This window comes from Acomys russatus, chromosome 29 (assembly GCF_903995435.1).
Source record: "Acomys russatus chromosome 29, mAcoRus1.1, whole genome shotgun sequence".
Lineage (NCBI taxonomy): Eukaryota > Metazoa > Chordata > Mammalia > Rodentia > Muridae > Acomys > Acomys russatus.
The window spans coordinates 3,221,419-3,243,926 of NC_067165.1; the positions used below are offsets into that span (position 1 = coordinate 3,221,419).

Sequence of the window (22,508 nt, forward strand, 5' to 3'; positions counted from 1 at the left end):
AGTTCCTGTCCTGACATCCTTTGATGATGAACAGTAATATAGAATGCCTTTCCTCTCTGACTTGCTTTTGGTTGTGGTGTTTCATTACAGCAAGGGTAAGCCTTACAAAGACAGGAAGATGATGCTTAACACAACCTCATGAGATGAGCATCTCCCCAGTGTTATCACAGAGAATTCAAGGGATGGGAGAACTTAGCAGATTCTGCTCCAAGAACAACAGAAAGCTTTCTTTGGCTGTTCCCAGTGGCTGGTGTTGGCTTCTGTTCTACGAATGGCATTGTGACTGGAAACGGCACATTCTCTGTGAAAATGCTCAATATGGTTCCCTCGTTGTGACACTCCCCATACAGTGACTTGAGTTAGTCGGCTTCAGTTTTCCCTAACCTCACTTGCTTTATAGCTCAGAGGGGCAGCTCAAGGCCTCTTAGTTCCTGGCTCATGGTAGATACCCTGGAGAGTTCACGGGTCATCAGATTCACACTTTGAAAAGCAAATCCAAGAAGGAAAACCAAATAACCAAATAGTGAAATGAATTCCCATGTTTGTAAGCTGCCGTCCTGTGGAGAAGGAGGGGAGACCATGTTGCACCGAGCGGCTGTCAGAGCAGCAGCCAAGGGCTGCTGGCTATTTTTTTTCCTTTGCTATGACATCTCTCCCATTTGTGATTGCCTCTGATTTGCTCGCATTCTGCCTTTGCCACTCAGTTTGGTCTCAACTCCATCCAATATTTCTTGTTACCATTTGGGGACCATCTGGACCTCAGCAGTGGTCTCCCCAAGAAGACAGCATCAAGCAAAGTGATGGACTCTGCTTGTGTGTCCTGCCCTCTTCCTGAAAAGTGGGCTGAGAGCCTGTCAGCCTGATGACAGGAGCCAATTTCACATTCCTGTGACTCTAATTCACTCCCTTTGCGGAGTCCTGAAGCCATGCCAAATCTTGTTAGGAGGTTTTGAAAACTCCTTGAGTTTTGGCTAATGTGGACATAGGATAGTAGACTTTTAAAAGGAGAAGAGAGAAATGAAGAAAGAGTTAGAAAGAATTCAAAGAAGAAAGCCTTTGGGAACCATCCGCCTTTGGGAACCATCCGCCTTTGGTTCCTAGTTTCCTGAGCCCTCTGGGCCTGTACAAGTCCTCTTGTTCTGTCTAAAGCTGTTAAAAACAGCAGAGCCATCTCTCCGCCTGTTCCTCCAGCCAAGGGAGGGGAACAGGAAACTCTTAAGTCCTCCTGTTGATGTGGGATCTGCTGGCTTCCAGACGAGGTCACCGATTAGATATAGGTCCCAGAAGTCTGCACAGTTCTCCACAGAACTCCTCACCAACTGCAAAGCTACAGAGTTCTCATGACTGCCCTCTCTTGCTGTCACCACTGAAATAGCTGCATCTGCATCACCCCTAGTGTCCTTATGAGCACACCAGCACCACCATCCCATCCCTAATGTACCAGGACTCAAAGTCTTCACTGCATCCTGCTTTACCCACCTCTGGAGACTGAGCGGGATGCTGTCTATGTGTTTAACGCTATAGGTAGTGGGAGGAAAGTAGTACAATGTGCTCTTCACTAGGCACACACACTAGTGGCTATACATGAGCTGTCTCATCCATAACCGTGGCTGTGTGTGCACTTCCTGGTTTCTCTTGTTTCTCCTTGTAATAGATGGGCAAGGTCATGTCCACAGAATAGACACTTAGCAGATCCTAGATGCTTAGTGCATAGATATGGCATGGAGGAGGACACATGACTCTCAATCATATAGCAGGCATCACTGTCACCACCATCACTTACCCAAACACTAGTACCATCATTTCTCAGGCACCACAGTCCGCAACCCCTTCCCTTTGTCACCAATATTCATCCGTTTGTGTCTCAATAAAGAATCAATATCAGCCTGCAAATGGTTCCATAAACATTATCCCCGTGCATGTTTCTAGACTGGGTATGTTTGAGAAAATCTAGGCATGAAGACCTATAGTCTCTCTTTTTTATTGAAAGGAAACTATATTTCCCCAGATTCTGGCAGGTGGACAAAACTTAGCATTCCTCGAGGACTTGTGAAGCTGGTTCCCCTCTACCAAAGGAGTTAGTCCCCTTCTCATGACAGAAGGGACAAATGGCTCCCTGCAGTGCCTATTAGCACATGTCCCCCATGCTCCCTCAGTATCACAAGTACCCAGCTCTTCTCTGACCTGCACTTTGTTTGTCTTCTTCTCCCAATCCGATCCCCATCTCTCTACTCTGCTCCTGTTTCCATGGCCACGCCAGGTCTGCTGGCCACACTCACTCGACTTCTTTCTCTGCTTGGGACTCTTCCAGATGCTTCAGGCCGTTCCCTCCCTCGTACCTACAGTAAAAACCTTCCCCTTAACTGAACTGTGGAGCAACCATGCCATCTCAAAATTCCAAAACAGATGTCAAAGGTAGAAAGGAGAAGAGTAAAAAAGAGAAAGGGTGTGATGGGGCAGGTCCTCAACAGTCCCCTCGGTCGCTGCTCAAAACGGGGAAAGTTCACAAGCAGGAAGCTTCAGTGTCTGCATTGGAAAGGCCATGTCCCACGTCCAGCTTCCTCTGCAGTTGGCTTTGTTGTTCCTCTGAATCAGTGCTTTCAGGTTTCTCCACATCTGACACCCACACACCCTCATCTCTTTGTCACCTTTGCTTTGCTACAACAAAATGCTGGAGGCCACTGAGTTTAGAAAGAAAAAAACTGTATTTTGCTCGTGGTTGTTGGAGGTTTATGCTGAGTGGCCAGTGGCCACGGGGAAGTGGATGTCAGAACAAATTCTTCCCTTGACTGGGTGAGGCCCACTCCTTTACAACACCCCTGTTGACAACTCAGAGGTTCCCACAAGATCTGCTAAAATCTTCGTGAGGAATACTGTCATCCTGTGTGACCTAAGGACCTCGCGGTGTGGCCTTCTTCTGTAGGGCTCCCTCACTCCCCTGCAGGGCCACCATCGGGGTCTAGCTCTAACCACAGCAAACTCTTGGGAGCACAGAACATAGCACCTGCCAGACAAAAAAACACCATTCCCTTCTTCTGCCCTCCCTCTATCCCTTTTTTTTTTCTAGTTTCCCTCCCTTTCTCCTACACTCCTCCCTCTTCTCCCCTCCTGCTCCTCTCTCCCCTTCCCTTCCTTCAAGCCATCTCCTCTCTTTTCTTTGCTTTTGCCCTGCCCCCTTTTCCTTCCCTCCTCCTCCATCCCTCCCTCTCCTCTCCTCCTTCCTCTTACATTCCTCCTCTGCCCTCCCTTAGTCTTCTTTGTCTTTCCCTTATAGTCTATACTTCCTTCTTCTTCCCAGCCCCTTAGAAAGGGAACTGACAGCCTGAGATTGTGCCCTGCAGGATGCTGTTTTCACAGCAGTCTCTGCACGGCTTCCTCCCGGCACCCCTGTCCTGTAGGCACCATCAGCCCTGTAGGCACCATCAGCCCTGTAGACACCATCAGCCCTGTAGGCACCATCAGCCCTCGCTCCTCCATGGGATGATCTCCAGTTCCATGGTCGAGGGACCTTCCTGGAAGATGTGGCACAGACACTGGGCAGCATTTGGTACTGAAGCTGCTGATCCTACATCTCTTTCCATTCTGCCCAAACCACCCTATCCCTCTCTTGTAATCCACCCTTTGAAATGTGAGCACATTAGGGTTTCTTCACATAAAATGAAAGTGGGAAGATAAAAAAGTGGAGTCACAGTCTTTGCCAGGCCATTCCTGCTCCTTCACATTAGTCCTCTGAGCTCAACTCAGCATCATGAGCGAGTTCTGTCCCCTTCATCCTTTTTTCCCAGTGACAGCACAGTCAAGCCAAGCAGGGTGGTATACACCTGTTACCCCCAGCACTAGGCTCTTGGAAGGCAAAGGCAGGAGGATTACTGTGAGGCTTGTTCTCCCCAGTTCCAGACCAGAACATAGCCAGACCCTGTCTCAGAAATCTCAAAATAAATTAATTAGAAAAAGAGAGAGAAGAGAAAGAAATCTCAAAATAGCAACAGCAGCAGCAAAGTGCTGCTTACTTCAAGGAAGTAAGCTACAAATGTTTTATTGTCTGAGGGCCTGTGGACATAGCCTACCCTGTGCTCCTTGAGGGAATATGAGGTCTTCATTATAGCATCCACGCATGTCCTCTCAAGCTTCCAAGCATTCCTCAGGACTGCTGGAGGAAGAAGGGCTTTTGGCTGCAAACGGAAGCCCAGTACAGTGTAATTAGAAACAAATTTTCAGTCATCCCAATGCTAAGTCCTCACATCAGCTTGAGACCCTCCATTAGACCATGGCATTGAGTCTGGCCGGAGTGTCGAGCCACACACATCTTTTAAGGCCTGGCGCACTTGGGCAGGAAGTGGAATATATTCTGTTTAACTGTCGATGAGGCCTCATGAATTTCCACTTGAAACATGAATCTTGACTCGTGTTGTGAATTTGCATTTGAAACGTCCATTTAAAAGACCCACAAGTGTCTGGCTCTGGCTTCGCCCAGACAATGAGAAAACTTAGATCCAGAAGGTGGGTGCTAGCATAGCAAACTGAAACTGATTTCACGGTTCTGTCTAGACACAGCAAGGAACTAAATTCTCCCTGAGAAATGTTCCTGTCAGTGCAAATGGGGGAGAGTCTTCAAAAGAATGGAAGAAGCTGCACAAGAAAGGAGATGTCTATGCTCAGACAGTGGCCAGCCCTGGAAGCACAGCCGACCTTTTCCTTTCTCATGCATTTTCTGTCTAGCTGTCTCTTGCAGCTGTCACAAGCCACACGTGGCTACTTAAGGTGACGCTAAACCACAGTAACTTTCATAATTCAGTCCCAGTAAACATATGTGCAATAGCCAGCAGATGCTTCCCACCAGACAGGACGAGAGAGACACAAGACTCTCCGCCATCATAGGAAGTTCAGCCAGACAGCCCCGTTCTGGGGAAGAATCACATAGCAACATAGTTTATCATCCTGGCTTAGCTGCCCCGGCCCTGTTCAGCTTATTCCCAAGCAGAGCTTTTCCTGACTCTCTCCTAAGAAGGAGAAAGTGGCCGTCTCCTCTCTGCTAAGGGTGGTGCAGAGCATGTGCTGCTAGATATTCTGGTGAGAATTAGTCTTAATTAGCATGTGTCTTGCTTGTTAAATCATGCACTTGGGATGGTAGCATGCACTCAGGTGCCTGCAGTCACTAGGTAGCTTTACTACTACCCACCTGTGCACAGTTACAAATCACTTAAGTTAATCCATTCCTCCTGGGCCCTCTAAATGGATAATCGAATTGATTCTTTTGCAGCCTTGGCCTAGGCCCTAGCTTAGCTCTAAAAGCCTTGTGCCTTCCCACACGCACCCTCATGGCCACCTCAGACCACAAAGACTATATCTCATGGCCCCACTAGAGCACCGTCCATGTATTAATTAGTCATCATTGTAGCCCCAGCAACTGCCTAGTAGGTCCTGGCAGGTGGGAGATACACTGGCAATGTTTGTTGAAGGCATTAATTAATCCATTACCTAATCAATCAAGATGCCTTTGGTTCTCCCAGTAGGATGCTCACTGATTATTCCTGAAGAGAATTCATTCTGCTGCACAGCAATTTGAAAAGCTAGCTGCAATCAGAGTCACTGAGGACCTGTGGAAACCTGGCAAAACTGCCTCCCCTCCCCCGCTCCTTCCCCCACCTCCAGCACAATCCCAGATCAAAGGCTGTTCTCAGAGTTTTGTAAACACCTCCCCCACAGGATTGTGTTATGCAGCCCAATATTATGCTGTAAACCATGGCCGGTTCCTGACAGGTCAGCCATAAATATGATTCCCTCAGACTTGATGTTTGTATCCCTCATCCTATCTCATCCACAGTCACTTTTACTGCAAGAGGGCCATCGGTCTGCTCTCCCCTCTCCCGTTCTTCAGTGGTGGAGCCATAATCCCCCTACAATGGGAATGGAAACTTCCTGTGGGAACTTCATTTTGGGGCCTTCATGGAGAGTCGGACTAGAACTGTACTGAAACAGTGTGGGAGAAGGAAGTCCCTTAAATCTCTTCTCAGCATGCTAGGCCCTGGTATATTTGTCACTGTCGAGTCTTTAAAAGCAAATAGGAAAAAGAAATACCAGAAGAAAAGTCAAGAATTGAGGATAATTGCTAACCCATGCTGAAACTCCTGAGTTAAGTGTGGGTAAAGCAAGTGCTGAGTATGTGAGAAGCTAAGTGATGGACTCCGGGGCCCTAGATGTGAGTCTCACCTGGGAAAGGGGACATTGGGTAGAAATACCTCTCCACTGGCCAGATGGAGTGTGCTGTCACCTACAGGCACGGCAGACAGGAGGAAGGAGCCTAGAGCATTTACTGAGCCAGAGTCCGACAGCTGGAGACCAAGGGTATCAGAAATATCACAGGAAGAAGATGGTAGGGCGAAACTGCCTAAGAACAAGTCTGGGGGGGAAGAAATGAAGTCAAGTGTAGACTAAAGGTTCCTTGTTGCAAACATCATGTGACAGTGTTCCCTCACATTAAAAAGCACATATGGATGTGTTGTTAAAATGAGCCAAGAGGTAGGAGAAGATACTAAATAATGACTGTGATTCATAGAGCATGTTGCGCCTAATTACCAAGCAAGGCTGTGTGTACATGTCAGCAAGACTCAGAGAATGATCTGTACTATTACTTAAAAACTGAGACTTCCAGAGTCATGTGACCAGTGTGACTCCAAGGTGACATATTTGTCCAGATTCCTAGAAGACCGAGCTGCTTCGGAATGTGCAGAAAGTACCCATCACGCCTCACCTCTGCAACTCCCCAGAGGCCACGTCTTCTGTCCCCAGGAAGGTGACAGGCACTCGCAGATGCTAGAGGTCCTCCCACATTTTCATTATGTGGGACATGGTGAGGCTTTTATGAGACTCCACCACGGGCTGTTTTTCAAATTTATTTAATTCATCCATCATGCTCTGAAGCCATTTGCTTTTTTATATTAGACAGATGTAATGAGATTTTGGACACTAAAAAATGTTTTTATTAAAAGTTATGACCCAGAGCTAGTTGGTCGGGGCCCTGCCATAAATCCCCAGGAGTATGTGAATTTATAAGGGATGTCACGACATAAGCTTAACCTCTTAGGCCACACCATAGATTACATGGTCTCCTAGACTATTGCTGTCTTCCCACAGTCCCACACACCTGTGGCTACATCACGACAGGAGTAGTTATCAGTGCCAATCATACTGGAAGTAGTGTTTCTGTAGTTGTTACCCACGGTGACTCTCATCATTGCCACAGGCGAGGCATGGTGAGCTAGTCCCTGGTGGAAACAGGTGACAGGATTTACTGATGGGTTGTTCTAACAATGGTGGTCCTGGACACACTGATTCTCCTGTCCCATTCCACATCCAATAGCTGGGGACAAGGGAAATAGCAGTTACAATTTCTGTGGACAGAGTAAAGGTGACTTTGGCAAGTGAATGGTATTTTAAGTCTAGACAACAGTCTCTTTATTCCTCTACTGCCAGCACCAAGCCCTACTCAAAATTACTAGGCAATGTCATCTCTCTGCTCACGCGCGGCGACTCAGTTTGAATGCCAGTCGACACAGATGCTACTAACATTGAGCTTCTTAGAAATTATTCAGAGAATAATTAGCTTGTATGTATAGGCCAAAACAAGGTTATTAAAATATGCATGTGTGGTAGATACTGTACATTTTGTATAATGCATGATGTACATAACAGAATTAAAAGTTAAGAGGCCAGTTCATTTTGGCCAGCTGCCAGCCACTTGTAAAGATGTGAATTCATTTACTTCTGCTGGGCAATGCCCCGTGTTAGCCCCTCGAGAGCTGCTAGGCATCGGGGAATAAATTGAACATGTGAGAGAATTTGTTTTAGAACATGTGCAGCTGAGGTGCTGAGGACTCTGAGAGGAAGAAGTCTCATGGCAGAGGTGGCATTCAGCTGGTCTTAGAAAAGCAGGGAACACTGGGTTTGCTGGGGTAAGAAGAGACTGATGAGCAAAGAGAACAGCTGGCACGAAAGATGGGCACAACTGGTTGGTGTTGGTGATGATGATGAGAGTCTGTGTGTTTGTGTTTGTGTGTACGTGTACAAATACGAAAATGTAATCATGGAACTAATTACTGTATACATTGTTAATGGCTAAAAGAATTAGCAATAAAAACATTTGAGTTTGGCTCAAATCACATGATGGGCACATCTTCATTTTCAAAGAATACCGTTCAGTGTAGACACTTTGGCTCATACCTGTAGACACTGCTGTGCCTAGCTGAGTGGTGTGCACAACAGCAGGAAGATAGACTTTACCCTCACAAACACACTGCTGCTGTACGTCCCAATCAGGCCCATGCTTTATCATCTGCTTATGCTGGGAACATATCCCCGGGTTTTCACCATACATCAGAGTCCGCTCCCGCCTACTGAGACCATGGGAGTGTAAACCATAGCTACCATCATCATTAAACTCATAAATCCATGTCATTTGTGTGTCATTCACTCCATCCTCATCCATCATCCCTTGCGCTTGCAGAATAGCCAACCGCTGGAGGATTTTGAGGAGCGCTTTGCTGCAGCCACGCCGGTAAGAATGCGAGGGGCCCCTGTCTGTTTAACTGTTTCATGTTGTTGGACCATCACTCATTTCCATGCTCATCCATCATCCCTTGTGGTTGCAGAACAGGAACCTGTCAGCGGACTTTGATGAGCTTCTTGAGGCAACCAAGGTAAGGCCTCCAGGGTCCTGTTAAATTAGAGTTCTTCTGGTTATCCTCATCTGTCCCATCATGTCCTCACTCATCCACCTGCATAAATGGCAATTGTTCTACCTTGTGCAGCTCTAGTAAGTACCCGTAGCAATGGCCACAGGAAAACTAAAGGTGCCATGAGCGCCAACTAAAGGTGCTATGAGCTCCAATAGTAAGAGTGTTTGTACAAACACAAACAGACAAGTGTGTGTGTGTGAGGGGGGGGGGGGGTTGGAAAAGAGATAGCACCCGTCAGTTGCATTCAACCAGTATTTTAGAGGCCTCCTAATACATTCCAGATATTCTAGCAGGAAAAATATGACAAAATCTTTGTGTCCCGGTAGAAAGATGAGAAAGCAGTGGGGAAAGGTGTGAGTGACTGTTGAAGGAGCTTATGCAAAGGCTCTGAGATGGATCACCTTTCAGATCCTCTGCACCCTGCCCTCCTTAGCTCTGCATGGTCAGATTGTGTCTACCACTAAGCATCCAGCTCCTAAAAAGGGAGGCTAGGTTACGCTGCCTTTGGGTCTTTGTCCCTGCACTGGGCACAGTAGCCAATGTATGATAGGAATTTCTAGACATTTCCTGAAGGGTTCTGGGATCTCCTATTGACAAAAGATAAGGATTGAGCCTATGAGAGAATATGTTGTGGGGGCCAGCCCATGGCATCTTATTTTTCTTCAACTGTGTCACAAAGACATCCCCTCAGAGGGGTCCTAGAACAACTTGGTGCAGACATGTTGAACGAAGAGCCAGGGAGCTAATCTTGAGGCAGTAGTACAGTGTTCCATGCATCTGGGAAACTCTCACTTGTTCAATCATCCGAGCTCCTAACCCCACCCCACCCCTGACTGCTCACAAGCAGGTCACTTACCTCAGCCTCTGCTAAGGCATCTCTGAAGTGCTGGCTGTGGCGACAGAGCTGACTTTCCTGGGCTCAGGCAGTGTCAATGTGATGAGAATGTATGAGAATGCTTATTGTAAGCTGTAAAGTGTTTTACAAATGTGAACCCTTAGCTTTATTCTCTTGGGGCCTTTAAAATGATGGATGACGACAGTGTTTTCAGATGGAACATGGTTTATTAGGTTACAAATAAGCGACTGGGGTTCACAGGGGGGAGGGCTGTGAAAATAGATACTATTCCTGATTCTCAATCATACTTGGTTTTTTCAGATTATTTTTAATTTTATAGCCAAAGAACCCCCTTTTTCTATAAAATTTAATTAACTCAGGGTTCTATTTAAACAGCAAATCCAATGAAATGAAATAACAGCCTATGTTTTATGCCTCCCCATGTTTTTCTCGTTTAATCCTTGAGTGAAAATCATTTGGCAAGAGTAAGGGCTATATCTCAAGAAAGAAGGTTATTTTAAAAGTTGTGCTTAAGGAGAAAATTAGCCAATAAATTATCTTTACGATGTTAGTAAGAGTATGCCACCAGTTCAACACATTTGAGATGTAAATTGTGTGACTTAATTATTAACTTCATTTTAATATTTTCCCAACGCTGAAAATAGTCCTGAGCCATTTTATAAGCTTGGAGATCCAAACTCCAGGAAACCCGGAAGCTCCTCCGTTGAATTCATTAAGCAGAGTTAGTGTTTCATATAGCAGGAGAGAGACCGAAGGGTAGGCTTCGCCCTATCTGGTGAGGTGGTCTTGGCATGCCAAAGAAGACCTGCAGAACAAAACAGGAGCTTCTAGACTTAAGAGCACACACCACATGCCCCCTGCCATGTGCACATCAGCTGATGGATTGTCACTGTGTGAGAGGGAAGCTGTTAGGGGTGAGTCAGTGGAGAAGACTGTGAAATACACACACGTGCCTCTACAGCCTTGGCCAGTCCTCTTGCCCACCTCCTCTCCCAGGAGAGGTTCATGCTGGTAGCACCAAATAGCTTCTACCCCCTCCAGTGCTTTTCCTGGCTCCTGCCATTTCCTGTGTCTTCAGGGTCCTTCTTTTCATTGCTACCAGGCCAACTGTATCTCTCTGTTAGGATTTGGGGAACAAGCTGTTTCCTTTGGAAACCCCTGACTAAATTCCCTGCCCCCAGCTGACTGGGTTCCAGTTCCCCAACAGAGACTTTGCTCACCTTTTCTGTCCTGCTACCTTAAGGTAGTCTGCATCTGTGGACTACCATCCCCCAACAGACCATCTGCTACCCACAGCTGGGACTTGGTGCTTCTCCTTTCTAGGCCCCTAACACCGAGTACAGTGCCCTGCACCTTACGCTTCTTCAAGATCTGTGCAAAGAACGGTGTGTACTTGGGGAGAAACAAGACACCTCGTGTGTGACAGGCACCGTTGTACAGTCTTAGAGCCCAGGGGAAAAGAATGGAAATGGAGCTCACGTAGCTGAGTTTCATTTTTGTCTAGAAGACTCTTCTGGGCCATTCAGCCAGCCTCAGCCAAGTGTGACAACAGACAAGTTCTGCCATTATGAGCACCCCTTGTCGGAAATGCCTGGGGCCAAATGTGGTTTGGATTTTGAAGTTGGGACATACTCAGAATGACGTCCCTTAGTGGTGGAAGCAAAGTCTAAACACAAAGTTCCCCTTCTGCCTTATACCTCTATTCATGCCGTGCATATGACTTTATATAGTTATATATGTGTGTACTTAGTGTGCTAGCACTGTTTACCATGACCCATATAGGGAGTCCACTTGTGACGTCATACCAACACCAGGAATGCTTGGAATATCCAGGGTTCATAGCTTTCGCACTAGGGATGATAAATGTATAAATATAAAGAATTGTTATCAACTCCATCGTCCAGCTGAGGTGGTGAAGCTTGGGGGACACGTCAGAGGTTGCTGTGGGCAGACTCAACATACATATCCAAAAGTGGGGCTTCTCCTGACTCTCTCACCAGAAGGAATGGCCATTTTTTTTTTTTTTTTTTTTTGGTATGAATCCTAGAGATCCAACTATGACCACATTAGACCTGCCTGTCTGCATGGGGACCAGAATAGCAGGGCAGCCAGCCTCTTCTTTTTTTTTTTTTTAATCTTTTTTTAATTAATTTATTCATATTACATCTCGATTGTTAGCCCTTCCCCTGTTCCCTCCCATTCTTCCCTCCCTCCCATTTCTCCCCTACTCCCCTCCCCTATGTCTGTGACCGAGGGAGACCTCCTCCCCCTATATATGCTCTCAGAATATCAAGTCTCTTCTTGGTAACTAGCTATCCTTCTTCTGAGTGCCACCAGGTCTCCCCATCTGGGGGACATGGTCAGAAAAGGGGCACCAGAGTTCGTGTGAGAGTCAGATCTCACTCTCCACTCAACGGTGGAGAGTATCATGCAGCCAGCCTCTTCTTGTGCCTTCTGTTAACTGTGTTTTGCTATCACCTGCATTGGCAGCCCTCACTTAAGATGTGGAGATGGGTAGGAAATAGTGTTTGCTCAGTGGACAGGTTCTCACAAAGGGTGTTATTATACACTTTGCATAATTAAGTCAGGACTTTTGGTTCCTGGCCAAAGATGCCCCACGGTCCCTGAAGCTAAAGTGTATGCAGATTAATTTCTAAGTGTATCTTAAAAGGGATCTTCTGCTCTTCTGGCCAGGCTTTTTCACACACCCTGCATGATGGATGGGAGGATGGATAGAGCAGTGTCTGCAGCGATGGAGTTCCTGGGAGTGATTGATGGTGTTGTACTGGGCTGGGTTTGATGCCCTTCCTGTATTAAATGAAATGTTTTCTTTTTCATCCAACCACATTTTTTATCACAAAGACAGACTTCTAGGGGATACATATTTGACTGTGTGCTCTCTATATAGAAAATACAAATCCTGACCTGGATGACCTTGGTGTCACCTCCATGGGAATCAATTTCTTTACAAAAAAAAAAAATATATATATATATATATAAATAAAAGTTTCTATCTCTCAGGGCTAGGTGGGAACATTAACTGAGAAGGGACCTCATAGTCATCCCTTGCCATTCTGGTGGAGAGTCGGTTCCATCTTGAGAGAAACCATTCATAGGATCACGCTTCCTCCGCCTATGGCTGTTGGCTGAGTTTGATGTACATGAGGATAAAGTACTGTTAACAATGCATATAGCTAATGGGTGGCCCACATCGAGCCTAGATAAACATCCAGACACAGAGAGGTAGATTGATTCTGACTGTATCCAAAGTGTTACCTTGGAACCATGAAGGGTAGTAGTGAGTGCCAAGCCTTACCATTCCATGGTGGTAATGGGGTGAAAGGGGTGGCTGGTCTCACGGTGTAACATTTAAAGCAAGCGCAGCAGCATTCACCCTCCTGCTTACGCGATTCCCTTTCTGTCTTTTCAGGCTGTGACCCAATTAGAACTCTTTGGAGACATGTCCACCCCTCCTGATATAACGTCTCCCCCTGTAAGTATGCATTGCCCTCTGAGCCCCTGCTACCTGAGCCCTTCTTTCCCCAGCCACAGAGTGACACGGTCTGGGCTTTGAGGAGAGAGCCTGGCTGGTACATTTCAATTCCGGCTCTTGTAAGCTGTGTTATTTGGGTATTTCAACCCATACTCCTGAACCCTGGGCTTCTCTACTATACAGCAGAAGGAGTTAGGAATAAATGCCTCTGATTTGAGGAATCAGTGAGACCATGTGTACAGCAACCCAGAACATTGTTTGTGGTTTCCTCTTAAGGCTCTAAGAAGGAGGTGGGAGAAATACGTAGTTCAAGCCTACCAAAAGTGGATTGCTGCATTGGAAATATGGACAAGAAGCTCACAGGGCAGGAAGCAGGAAGCAGGAACAGATGTGTGTCAGCACTGACCTGGTCTCCGACAGCACACGTGGGCAGCTAAGAAAGGAAGCCCCTGTTCCCCATCCTTCTCTCCCTCCCCATTCCCTGCCTGTCTTCCCACCTCACTCGGTGTTCACTGCCCACTGGCTTGCCTTTGCACCTTGGAAACCATGACCTGTGCCTCAGTGCGCCACTCAGGGAGCTCCAGGTTCACAGCCACAGCTCAGTAAGGGCATCTGGGGCACTGCTTGCAAGAGGAGTGAGACTGCACAGAGTCTTCCATAGAAAGTGCAGATAGAAGAAGAAGAAGAAGAAGAAGAAGAAGAAGAAGAAGAAGAAGAAGAAGAAGAAGAAGAAGAAGAAGAGGAGGAGGAGGAGGAGGAGGAGGAGGAGGAGGAGGAGGAGGAGGAGGAGGAGGAGGAGGAGCAGGAGGAGAAAGAGAAGAAGAGGAGGAGGGGGAGCAGGAGCAGGAGGAGAAAGAGAAGAAGAGGAGGAGGAGCAGGAGGAGAAGAAGAAGAAGAAGAAGAAGAAGAAGAAGAAGAAGAAGAAGAAGAAGAAGAAGAAGAAGAAGAAGAAGAAGAAGAAGAAGAAGAAGAAGAAGAAGAAGAAGAAGAAGAAGGAAGGAAGGAAGGAAAGAAAGAAAACCCAATTAAAAACGAAGCAGAATAGAACCTTAGTGCTAGACACTTTGACCCACAGCAGTAGCTGCTGCATCACAAGCATGCCCTCCCTCTTCAGCCCCTCCCCTGCATGCTCCCCAGGGGTGTAGAGTGAGAGCGGTCAGCTGCAGTTGCACCAACTGAAGATGCTGGGAAAAGACTGCTCCTCCGGGCACCACACAGTGGCACAAACAGAAGCATAGTGCTATGGTTCACTGGCAAGATGGACCACACAGAGAAAGGGCTGTGATCCCTCCACTGAGGACAGATGGCCTGAGACCCTGCAGCCCACAGCTGCTACCGAGGAATCCAGGCACAGCTACCCTGCTCCCAATACCTGACAAGTTACAACCTTGTCTTGTTCCCAGAGAAGCCAGGCCTTTCTCATGAGCCTATCGCTCCTGCAGCACCTTCATCGAGAAACAGCTTCAATAGAGACCCAGCAAGTGTGCCTGAGGGGCTTTTCTTTCTTTGCCCCCTGTATTGTACAGATGAGCAAACTGAGACCCATGGAAGACATGTGACTTCTTCAGAGCCATGTGGGGGAAGAGAACAGCTCTGACTATGTGCAAAAATGCTTAACGCAGCAGCTCGGGGCTGTGTTTCTGGCCCTGAACCCAAGCGCAATCCAAATGCATGTTTAGTAATCCTCAGAACAATGCCGTTCATCCCGGAAGCTGACGGTCTAAAAATGGCCCTGTCTAATTGCCATGGTTTTAGAATTAATTGCTTGCCCCAGTCTGTTCCAACGGAGGAGGCGGGGACCAACAAGGATGTTATGGCATCATGCCGTCCTCCCCTCTATAGGCAAAAGGCTACAGTTAACAGGAGTGCATGTTCTTGTTTTGATCACTCCCACTGTACCCAGCGCTTCATGCAGCTGACCTTTCTGGAGCCACAGCTGGGGCCAAGTTAGTACTAGAAGATTCCAGAAGATTCCAGAAATGTTGCTGTGGTCTGGTTGTCTTCTTGAAAAATATTCCCCTCTCATTTGCAAGGAGGAGGTTCAAGCAACGAGTCTGCCAGGCTCCAGGACACATAGACCTGCACTCCATCCACTCATCAAGCTTTCTTTGTTTATTTAGCCAGCTGCTTACCGACCACCTAATAAATGACAAGCTCTAAGCCAAGAATACAGTAGGTTCAAGTGGGTACATTTCAGACTGAATTGGCCACCTGCAAGTGGTGAAATGTATACATGATGGAATAATTTGGTGGTCTGAAAACCCTGCAACATAGGGGCACAAAGAAATAACCATACTGTCCATCATGTGCGCTTAGCGTTGACTATCTGCCCATGCATGGTGCTTGAAAAAATGTAATAAAGTTAATCATTTAAATGCATGGTTTCGTTTAGCCCTCACAGCAGCTGGGAGAGGGGGGCGGGATAAGATAACATTGCTGTCACCAACCCACAGCCTTTGAAGTGCATGAGTGACTTGGACCGTGTCTGGTTTTAGCAGCACCCACCTCACTCTCACTTCCTCCATGTATGTGGACCGCTGAGCAGGTTGAAGGCATCTCATCCTTTGCACCTCTCTGTCCGGCAGACTCCTGCAACCCCAGGTGATGCCTTTCTCCCGCCGTCATCCCAGACGCTTCCGGGGAGTGCAGATGTGTTTGGCTCTGTGTCTTTTGGCACTGCTGCCGTACCCTCAGGTAAGCCTGCCCTCCCTGCTCACTCAGACACCTAACTCAAGTAGCACCAAATACTGTCAGAACCCCTGAGGAGCCCTGTTCTCTCCTGTGACGCATCAAGATACAGGAGGCAGCCGTATCAGTGGGCAGGAGGAAGTCAAAGGCAAAGCTGTGGGTATTGATGCCAGGAATTCGGGAATGGCTTCTCCCTGGAAAATCCCAGACTCAAGGTTGTTTGGCAAACATGGCATCGAACACACAGCCATGCAAACCAGTGCTGGTCCAGTTCCTCCCGATCACTTAGGCCAGGGGCAGGGATGATGGTGGGCAAGAGACAGGAGGCATACTTCCTAAATCCCCATGGATGGAGGGGATTGCCTCCTTGGGCTCAAGGAAAGAGAGGTCCCCACCCACAGGGGAATGGTGTAGGACAAGAGCAAACTGCTAAAGGTGAATTGAAAAGAGACTGGAACAGTTAGAGATTTAGAAAGTATCTGTTTTCCAAGTATCCCTTTTTACAACAGGGTTAAAAAAAAAAAAAAGATACCTATGGTCACAGTACTGCAGGTAAGTTACAAATTGGTAGCATCCTAAGGGCTATGCTTTGTTTTCATGATATCTGCCATGCCAGGTCACCAGGCCACGCCACTTGGAAATAGCCATTGGTATGTGAGTTTAGTCTTTTAGTCATCTGGGAGCCTGGAATAGCATTGCATTTCCCTCTACCCACGTGCTATGAGTTGGAGGCTCACTAGTTCTTTCTTGGATTTATTCTTATAAACAGAAAATGAGAGCTTGAATGTTTTAGACTACAAATCCACTTGTGCTTTTTTTATGTAAATAATTACTTTTAATTATATGGTGTTAGAATTGAATCCTGGCTACTAAATATAAACCTTCCTCTCATTGTATATAAATTAAAAATTCCTACCCTGCTCTGGAATGTAGCTCCTCCTCTTTGAGTCTCAGGACTATTACAAAGTTTTAGAAGCAATATAGTTGGTGGTGACTGGCCTTAACTTATAGCTTAGAATCTACAGGCAACCTAAAAATGTATTCACTTCCAAGCTCCTCCGTTGAACTGTTTTAGTCCTCTCAGAAATGGGATAGTGGTGATGGCTTATTTTCTGAGCATAAAATGGATATTAAAATCTTGGGAAGGATAAAATAGACTGTGTCATTGAAAATAGGAATAAGACTGTTTGTTAGGAATGCACCTGAGCTTGAGCCTTGTCATCCTCACAAACCCATGCTTGGCCCCATTGCTTTGTCTATAAAGATCAATCACAACAGTGATAGATACCATACTTATTAACCCTCAGACATGTTTATTCTACAAGTATTCACTGGGTGCCCACTGTATGTCAGCTCCTACTTCAGGTGTTTGGGGTACACACCAGTGAGCATAACAGAGGGCTCCCCTCCAGCCGAGATCATAAGCCATAGCATAAGTCAGTTGTGCAGTTCATTAGCAGAGTGATGGGGATGAAATGGTTCACAGAGCAGAGACTGGGCAAGGAGAACGTGGCCAGGAGCATCTTAAGTAGGCAGCATCCAGATGACAAAGGACCAAGGAAGCAGACAGGCTTCTGGTTGAGTGAGTTCCAGGAAAGTGGGGGTGGGGGGGGTTGACCTCTCCTGCTTCCACCTACTTCTCTATAAAGGACAAGATGGTACTAGGTGTAGTTTCATGCCTTCCCCTGGACTCGTATTGGTTTGCAAATACCCTGTAGACCTTTGTCAGACTCAGTGCTAATCTGTGCTTTTTCCCAGGCCAGGTTGAGGGTCTGTAGTCTCTTCCGACTTAACTAGCTACATGTCACACTGTTCATCTTTGCAATGCCATCTCTTTGGATTATTGAAAAAAGAATCTCATCAGTTTTTAGAGCATAAGTCTAAAATTAGTTTGTATTAGAATATTTTTGTTTTCTATCTTTACATAAAATATTCCTGAGGCGGCCCTCAGATGGTGGTAATCTGAGCCTCTCCCTCTTCAGCTGGTATTAACACGTCACCAGCTCTTGTGCCTCTATCTACCTTGCACAAATTATCGGCCCAGAAATTTGGAGACAATGTCAAGAAGTGACCCGCATCACACAAAGGATATCTGGCTGCTGAGGACCTCTGAATCCCCCAGCATTCTGGCTTATGTACTTTTTAGTAAACTTTAGATGTTGCGGCTGATGATCTGTCAGAAGCAAAATTTCCTCTTCATAACTGGGTTGAATAAAAAACCAAAAACCCAAAAAAACCTTGTGTCAATATCATGAGAACTAAACGAGATGATTAAGCACCTCTGAAAATGCTGATGCTTGTATACTTAATGTGGAGTCGATTGTTATTATTTTACAAAACTAGCTTTGGCTATGAATGTCAAAGGGCAGATGCTCTGTCCTACCCTTTTTTTTTTTTTTTCTTTATCTTCTTGGGATTATAAAAAAAATTCATATACTAAAGTTTAGGTTTTCTGTCTTTTGGCGACTCATGGCTTTGGTAGCCTGAGTGGCCTGGAAAACGCAGCCTCTGATACTAACCAGCCACAGATGGCCTAGCCTGGTCTGTGCTGAGCCTCGAAACTTACCTGTAAAATGGAGGGTGGTGATTGGACCTCCCAGAGCTGTGCTGAGAGCCTCGTGAGTTATATATTATACAAGATCTCTGTAATACTCCCCAGCAGTATGTTCTAAGGAAGAACTTTGCAGATGTTTGCACGCTTCTTTACCAAGGGCTCATGCTTTGCTACTTGTATAACTGGCTGGTGCAAGCTGCGCCCTTATGGAAGTAGAATATGTTATGCATACATATTAAACAGATAGTGGTAATAGCTACCCCAGAGGCTTACTACAGGGATCCAGGGATCGACTCCCCCAACCAAAAGAGGGGGTAACTGTTGTTTTGCTCTTCTCTGCAATTCTAAAGACTGAATCAGAGCCAAGCATTCAGCATGGATATTTTTGGATGAATGAATGGGTCAAATGAGGCAATGCATCTAGGAGGCACCATACAAATTCTATACAATACAGAGATCCTTTGTTTCCACTGCATTTCTTATACTTTAATCTGATTTTGGTTTTTTTTTTTTTCCCTCAATCATGGGTACAGTTATCTCCATAGCTGGCATCTCATTATAAATTACAATATTTAACATACACAGACACCTAGACAGACAGACAGACACACACACACACACACACTCACGTGCCCTCTAACTGCAAGGTGAGAATGCAGGTGTGTTCCCTTTTAGCGAGCAGCACAGAGGTTTGTAATACCTGAACTTGTGTGACACAAACAGATGTTCCTTGGCACCTCACCCCTCCCCCCACCCGCCATCGCTGCACACATTAATGAGTCTCCGGCTAACAAGTTGCTAGGTAGCTGCAGTGGCTGCCCTGGAACTGCTCTCTGAGACCAGTGCTGCCTTAGTCCTCATGCTGAGATGTCCCTTCAGGCATGCATATGGCCTGTGGCTAAAAAGCAGTAGCTCCCAGGCTTGGGGAGAACGGCACAACCCTCCCCTCCCCCAACCAGGAAAATCGAACGAGATCTGTAAACTCCCCCAACGCAGTACCAATTACCCAATGCTGCCTTTTTCTCTTCTGAATATTATACTTTGGTCTGGAGCAGATGGCTTGAAGCCAGAGAGACATGCTAATAGCTCTCTCCCAAAAATTGTGCATAGCCCATCTGTTAGCTCCCTATGGGGGAAAAAAGAGAAAATAAGGAGGAGGCAGTGCTGCCATTAGCAGCAGAATCAGAGATGAGTCTACCTGTGGATCTCAGGCTCCATTGCACTCTTGGAAAAAACATGAAGATACCCATTCTTGTGGATGCACACACCAGCCGGGTACCCGTGAGCCAAGCCATGCTTCCGAGCCTTGTACTCAAGACCTATGAGGTGCCACACAGACTCCTTAGGATTATTTCTCTTTGTGCTTGTGTGATGGAAATATGCATGCAGGAGAAAGCACACTGTGATGTTGATTTCCCCCCCACCCCCCAGGATAACAATATGCAGCACGGTGCTCTCTCTAGGTGCCTGGCAGCCACAGGGATCTGTGGCTCCCATTCAACCATGAAGTCAGATGGAAAGGTCACTCCACAGTGTACTGGGCTGCCAAGCTAGGCTGTTCCAGTATGTTAGAGCCTGCGATAGCTTAAGTTTGCAGTAGGTTTCTTAGGTTATAACCCCACCCTCAAAGAGCAGATATATCTGTGTTTTAGAAGAGCAGTGTGAAACTGACGGTGTCTGCTCACTCATTGAAGTAGGCATTAGAGTCACCAGGGTCACTGAAAGGTCCCCGGGTAAGTAACCACTTGTGAAGCCTAGATTCTTTTAATATATAACAATTATCTGCAATGTTGTATGAACTCATTATGTTCCTACACCTTTTTTAATCAGTATAATATCATACTGATAGTATGGAATTGAAATGAGAAGTGATTTATAATAAAGGCATGTATTTCAATAAAGAAATACTTAGGCATGACCATACTGTAGGGCATAGTGAGTAATGAGATGATTGTAGCTGATAACAGAGTCACCACTAAAAGCTACAGATAAAAAGACAGGCTGAGTCCAGCTGTTATGAGATGTGTTTCTGTCTGAGACCACCATTTAAAAAAAAAAAAAACCTCTTGAATGTTCCAAATATAATACATTCTTCCTTGAGTGTACACACTTGTTACATTCATGGGAAACCACAGGTGTTGACTCTGTACAACAACAACAACAAAATACACAACTAAACTAAACAAAATTCCTGAGCCATTCGATCTAGGCTCACCCAGTCATTAGGAGGCAGGATCAGTCACTTTCCTTGCAGATTATAGATATCTGCTACAAATCTTTGTGGCCCCTTAAATAGCATGAGAGCCCAGGCTTCCCTGCAGTTACCATAACAACTAAAACATCTACAAATTTTCTCTTCTCCCCTAGGGGGCAACAGCACTCCCTCTGAGAATAATTTAGTTATGTCAAAGTAAATCAGAAAACAAGAGGAACAAGTGGCCCAGCTGTCACTTAGTGCACTGGTAGGTCAAGTCACTGCATTGGTAGGTGAACTATGAGGCAGTGAGAGCACACCTAAGCTTGGAACAGTGTCTGTTATGCCCAGTAAAATTGGACTTAGGGGTCTACAAGGATGCCATCTGTTTCATTGTTTAAAAGCCTTTAACACTGGCTAGACTCCCCAGCAAGAAGTCCCTGTGCTCTGTCTAAAGCTTCTTCCTGGGACAATATGGTAAGGGTGTGTATAAATGACCAAACGGAGTGTTAACTTGACCCTGCATCCGTCTGTTGAGGGGCAGTTGAATATGAGACTGGAACAAGGTACTATTTCTGTGGGCTCAACAGAGTCACTGATATGAACTATGATGTTATCATTGGCACAGCACCTGCCAATCATCCTTTGGGATGTTGCTAGAATACCCTGAATCCTCTCCCATTTTGTTCTGAGCTCACTGTACTGCATACTTTTATTCTGGCAGCTGTGAAAATGCTTCTTTAGGCAAAGCTGGGTTCTCCACCCTCTGCCATGACTGAAGTGCCACATGTCTCTTAGGCTTAGGTGTCCGTGTAAGTGACCACTGTGTCCCCTGAGAAGCATTAGGACCACCAAAAACCTGTAAGAATTTCCAGTGGACCCACAGTGCACTGACGCATGCCATGGTAGCCCAGACCCAGTGACTGTTGAAAGACCAGAAATAGGTATTGGCCATCTTGGTGAGAGCATGTAACACAGGAAGAGGGTTCTGATTAGAGATGGGCTCACCTCAGTTTGGGTCCAGACCCTACCTTATAATAGCTGTGTGACTCGAAGCAATTACGCTTCCTCTCTGAGCATCCATTTCTTCATCCCTTCCATGGACATGAGAGCATCTAACATGCAGGGATTTTGTGAAGATGTGGACCAGTGGACCAAGCAAGGCACACTGTACAGATGCAAGGAATAGAAAGCATTGTTTTGGAGAGTTCTGTTTTAACAAATAGCATTTCTCTCCCTATTACAGTATCTGTATCTCACCTGAAAAGAATAATTATTGTGATGATACTTGAGAGAGCCTACCTTGGTGTTTTTGTAATACCAAACTACCATGGCATGAGGTATCCTCATTGAATTAATAACTTCCCATTTTTATTTTCTAAGCTTGTAAAGGTAATAATCCAGAAATAATGTGCCATAGTTCCCATCCCCACAGTTCTGTGCTGCCTGCTCTGTAGTAAGCAAGATACCAAGTACTTTCCAGCCTTTATCAAGTCATGTTACAGGAGGAACTAACATTTGCTGGGTGATCTCTCTGTGTCGGGTGCAGTAGCCCATTCCTTGAATACAGAACTGCATTAGCCTTCGGATCATCCCACTGAAATAGAGGATAACCTCTGCCCATTTTATAGCGAAGGGCCTGGAGCACCACTGATGCTAAGGAGTGCTCCCAAGTGACACAGTGAGGAAGTGGAGGCCTGGCTCTTCACCTGTGCCTCTGAAGTTCTAATGGCCAGAGTTTCCCTTCGCATGCTGCCTTCCTGCTGAGAAACTTAATGAAAGTTGGGTCTCAATGCCTGGCTGTGCAGTGGAGACTGGCTGTCAGATAGCTTCAGCAATTGAGACTCTTGTCCGTTCACCAGGTAAAGACAGGGCGAGAATCCAGGCAAGGCTGCTTTCCGGCCTCCTGCCCCTTTTACGGAGATACTCTGGCTCCTGAACTTTGAGATGTGGGAAAATAAAGGGATGGTAAAAATGCCATTATTCCC

At 46.2% G+C, this 22,508-nt stretch overlaps 1 protein-coding gene across 3 annotated transcripts in view; it reads left to right on the top strand.

The window, feature by feature from the left end:
• Dab1 (DAB adaptor protein 1) overlaps positions 1-22,508 on the top strand; it is a 270,742-nt gene that overhangs the window by 236,255 nt on the left and 11,979 nt on the right. For 2 of the 3 annotated variants that reach the window (XM_051170934.1, XM_051170932.1), the window contains 2 exons: positions 13,022-13,084; positions 15,670-15,778. In XM_051170934.1, coding sequence (XP_051026891.1) covers positions 13,022-13,084; positions 15,670-15,778 — 172 coding nt within the window. Of the gene's footprint in view, positions 1-8,503; positions 8,555-8,648; positions 8,697-13,021; positions 13,085-15,669; positions 15,779-22,508 lie in introns of all 3 variants that reach the window. The other variant, XM_051170931.1, reaches the window with a different exon arrangement.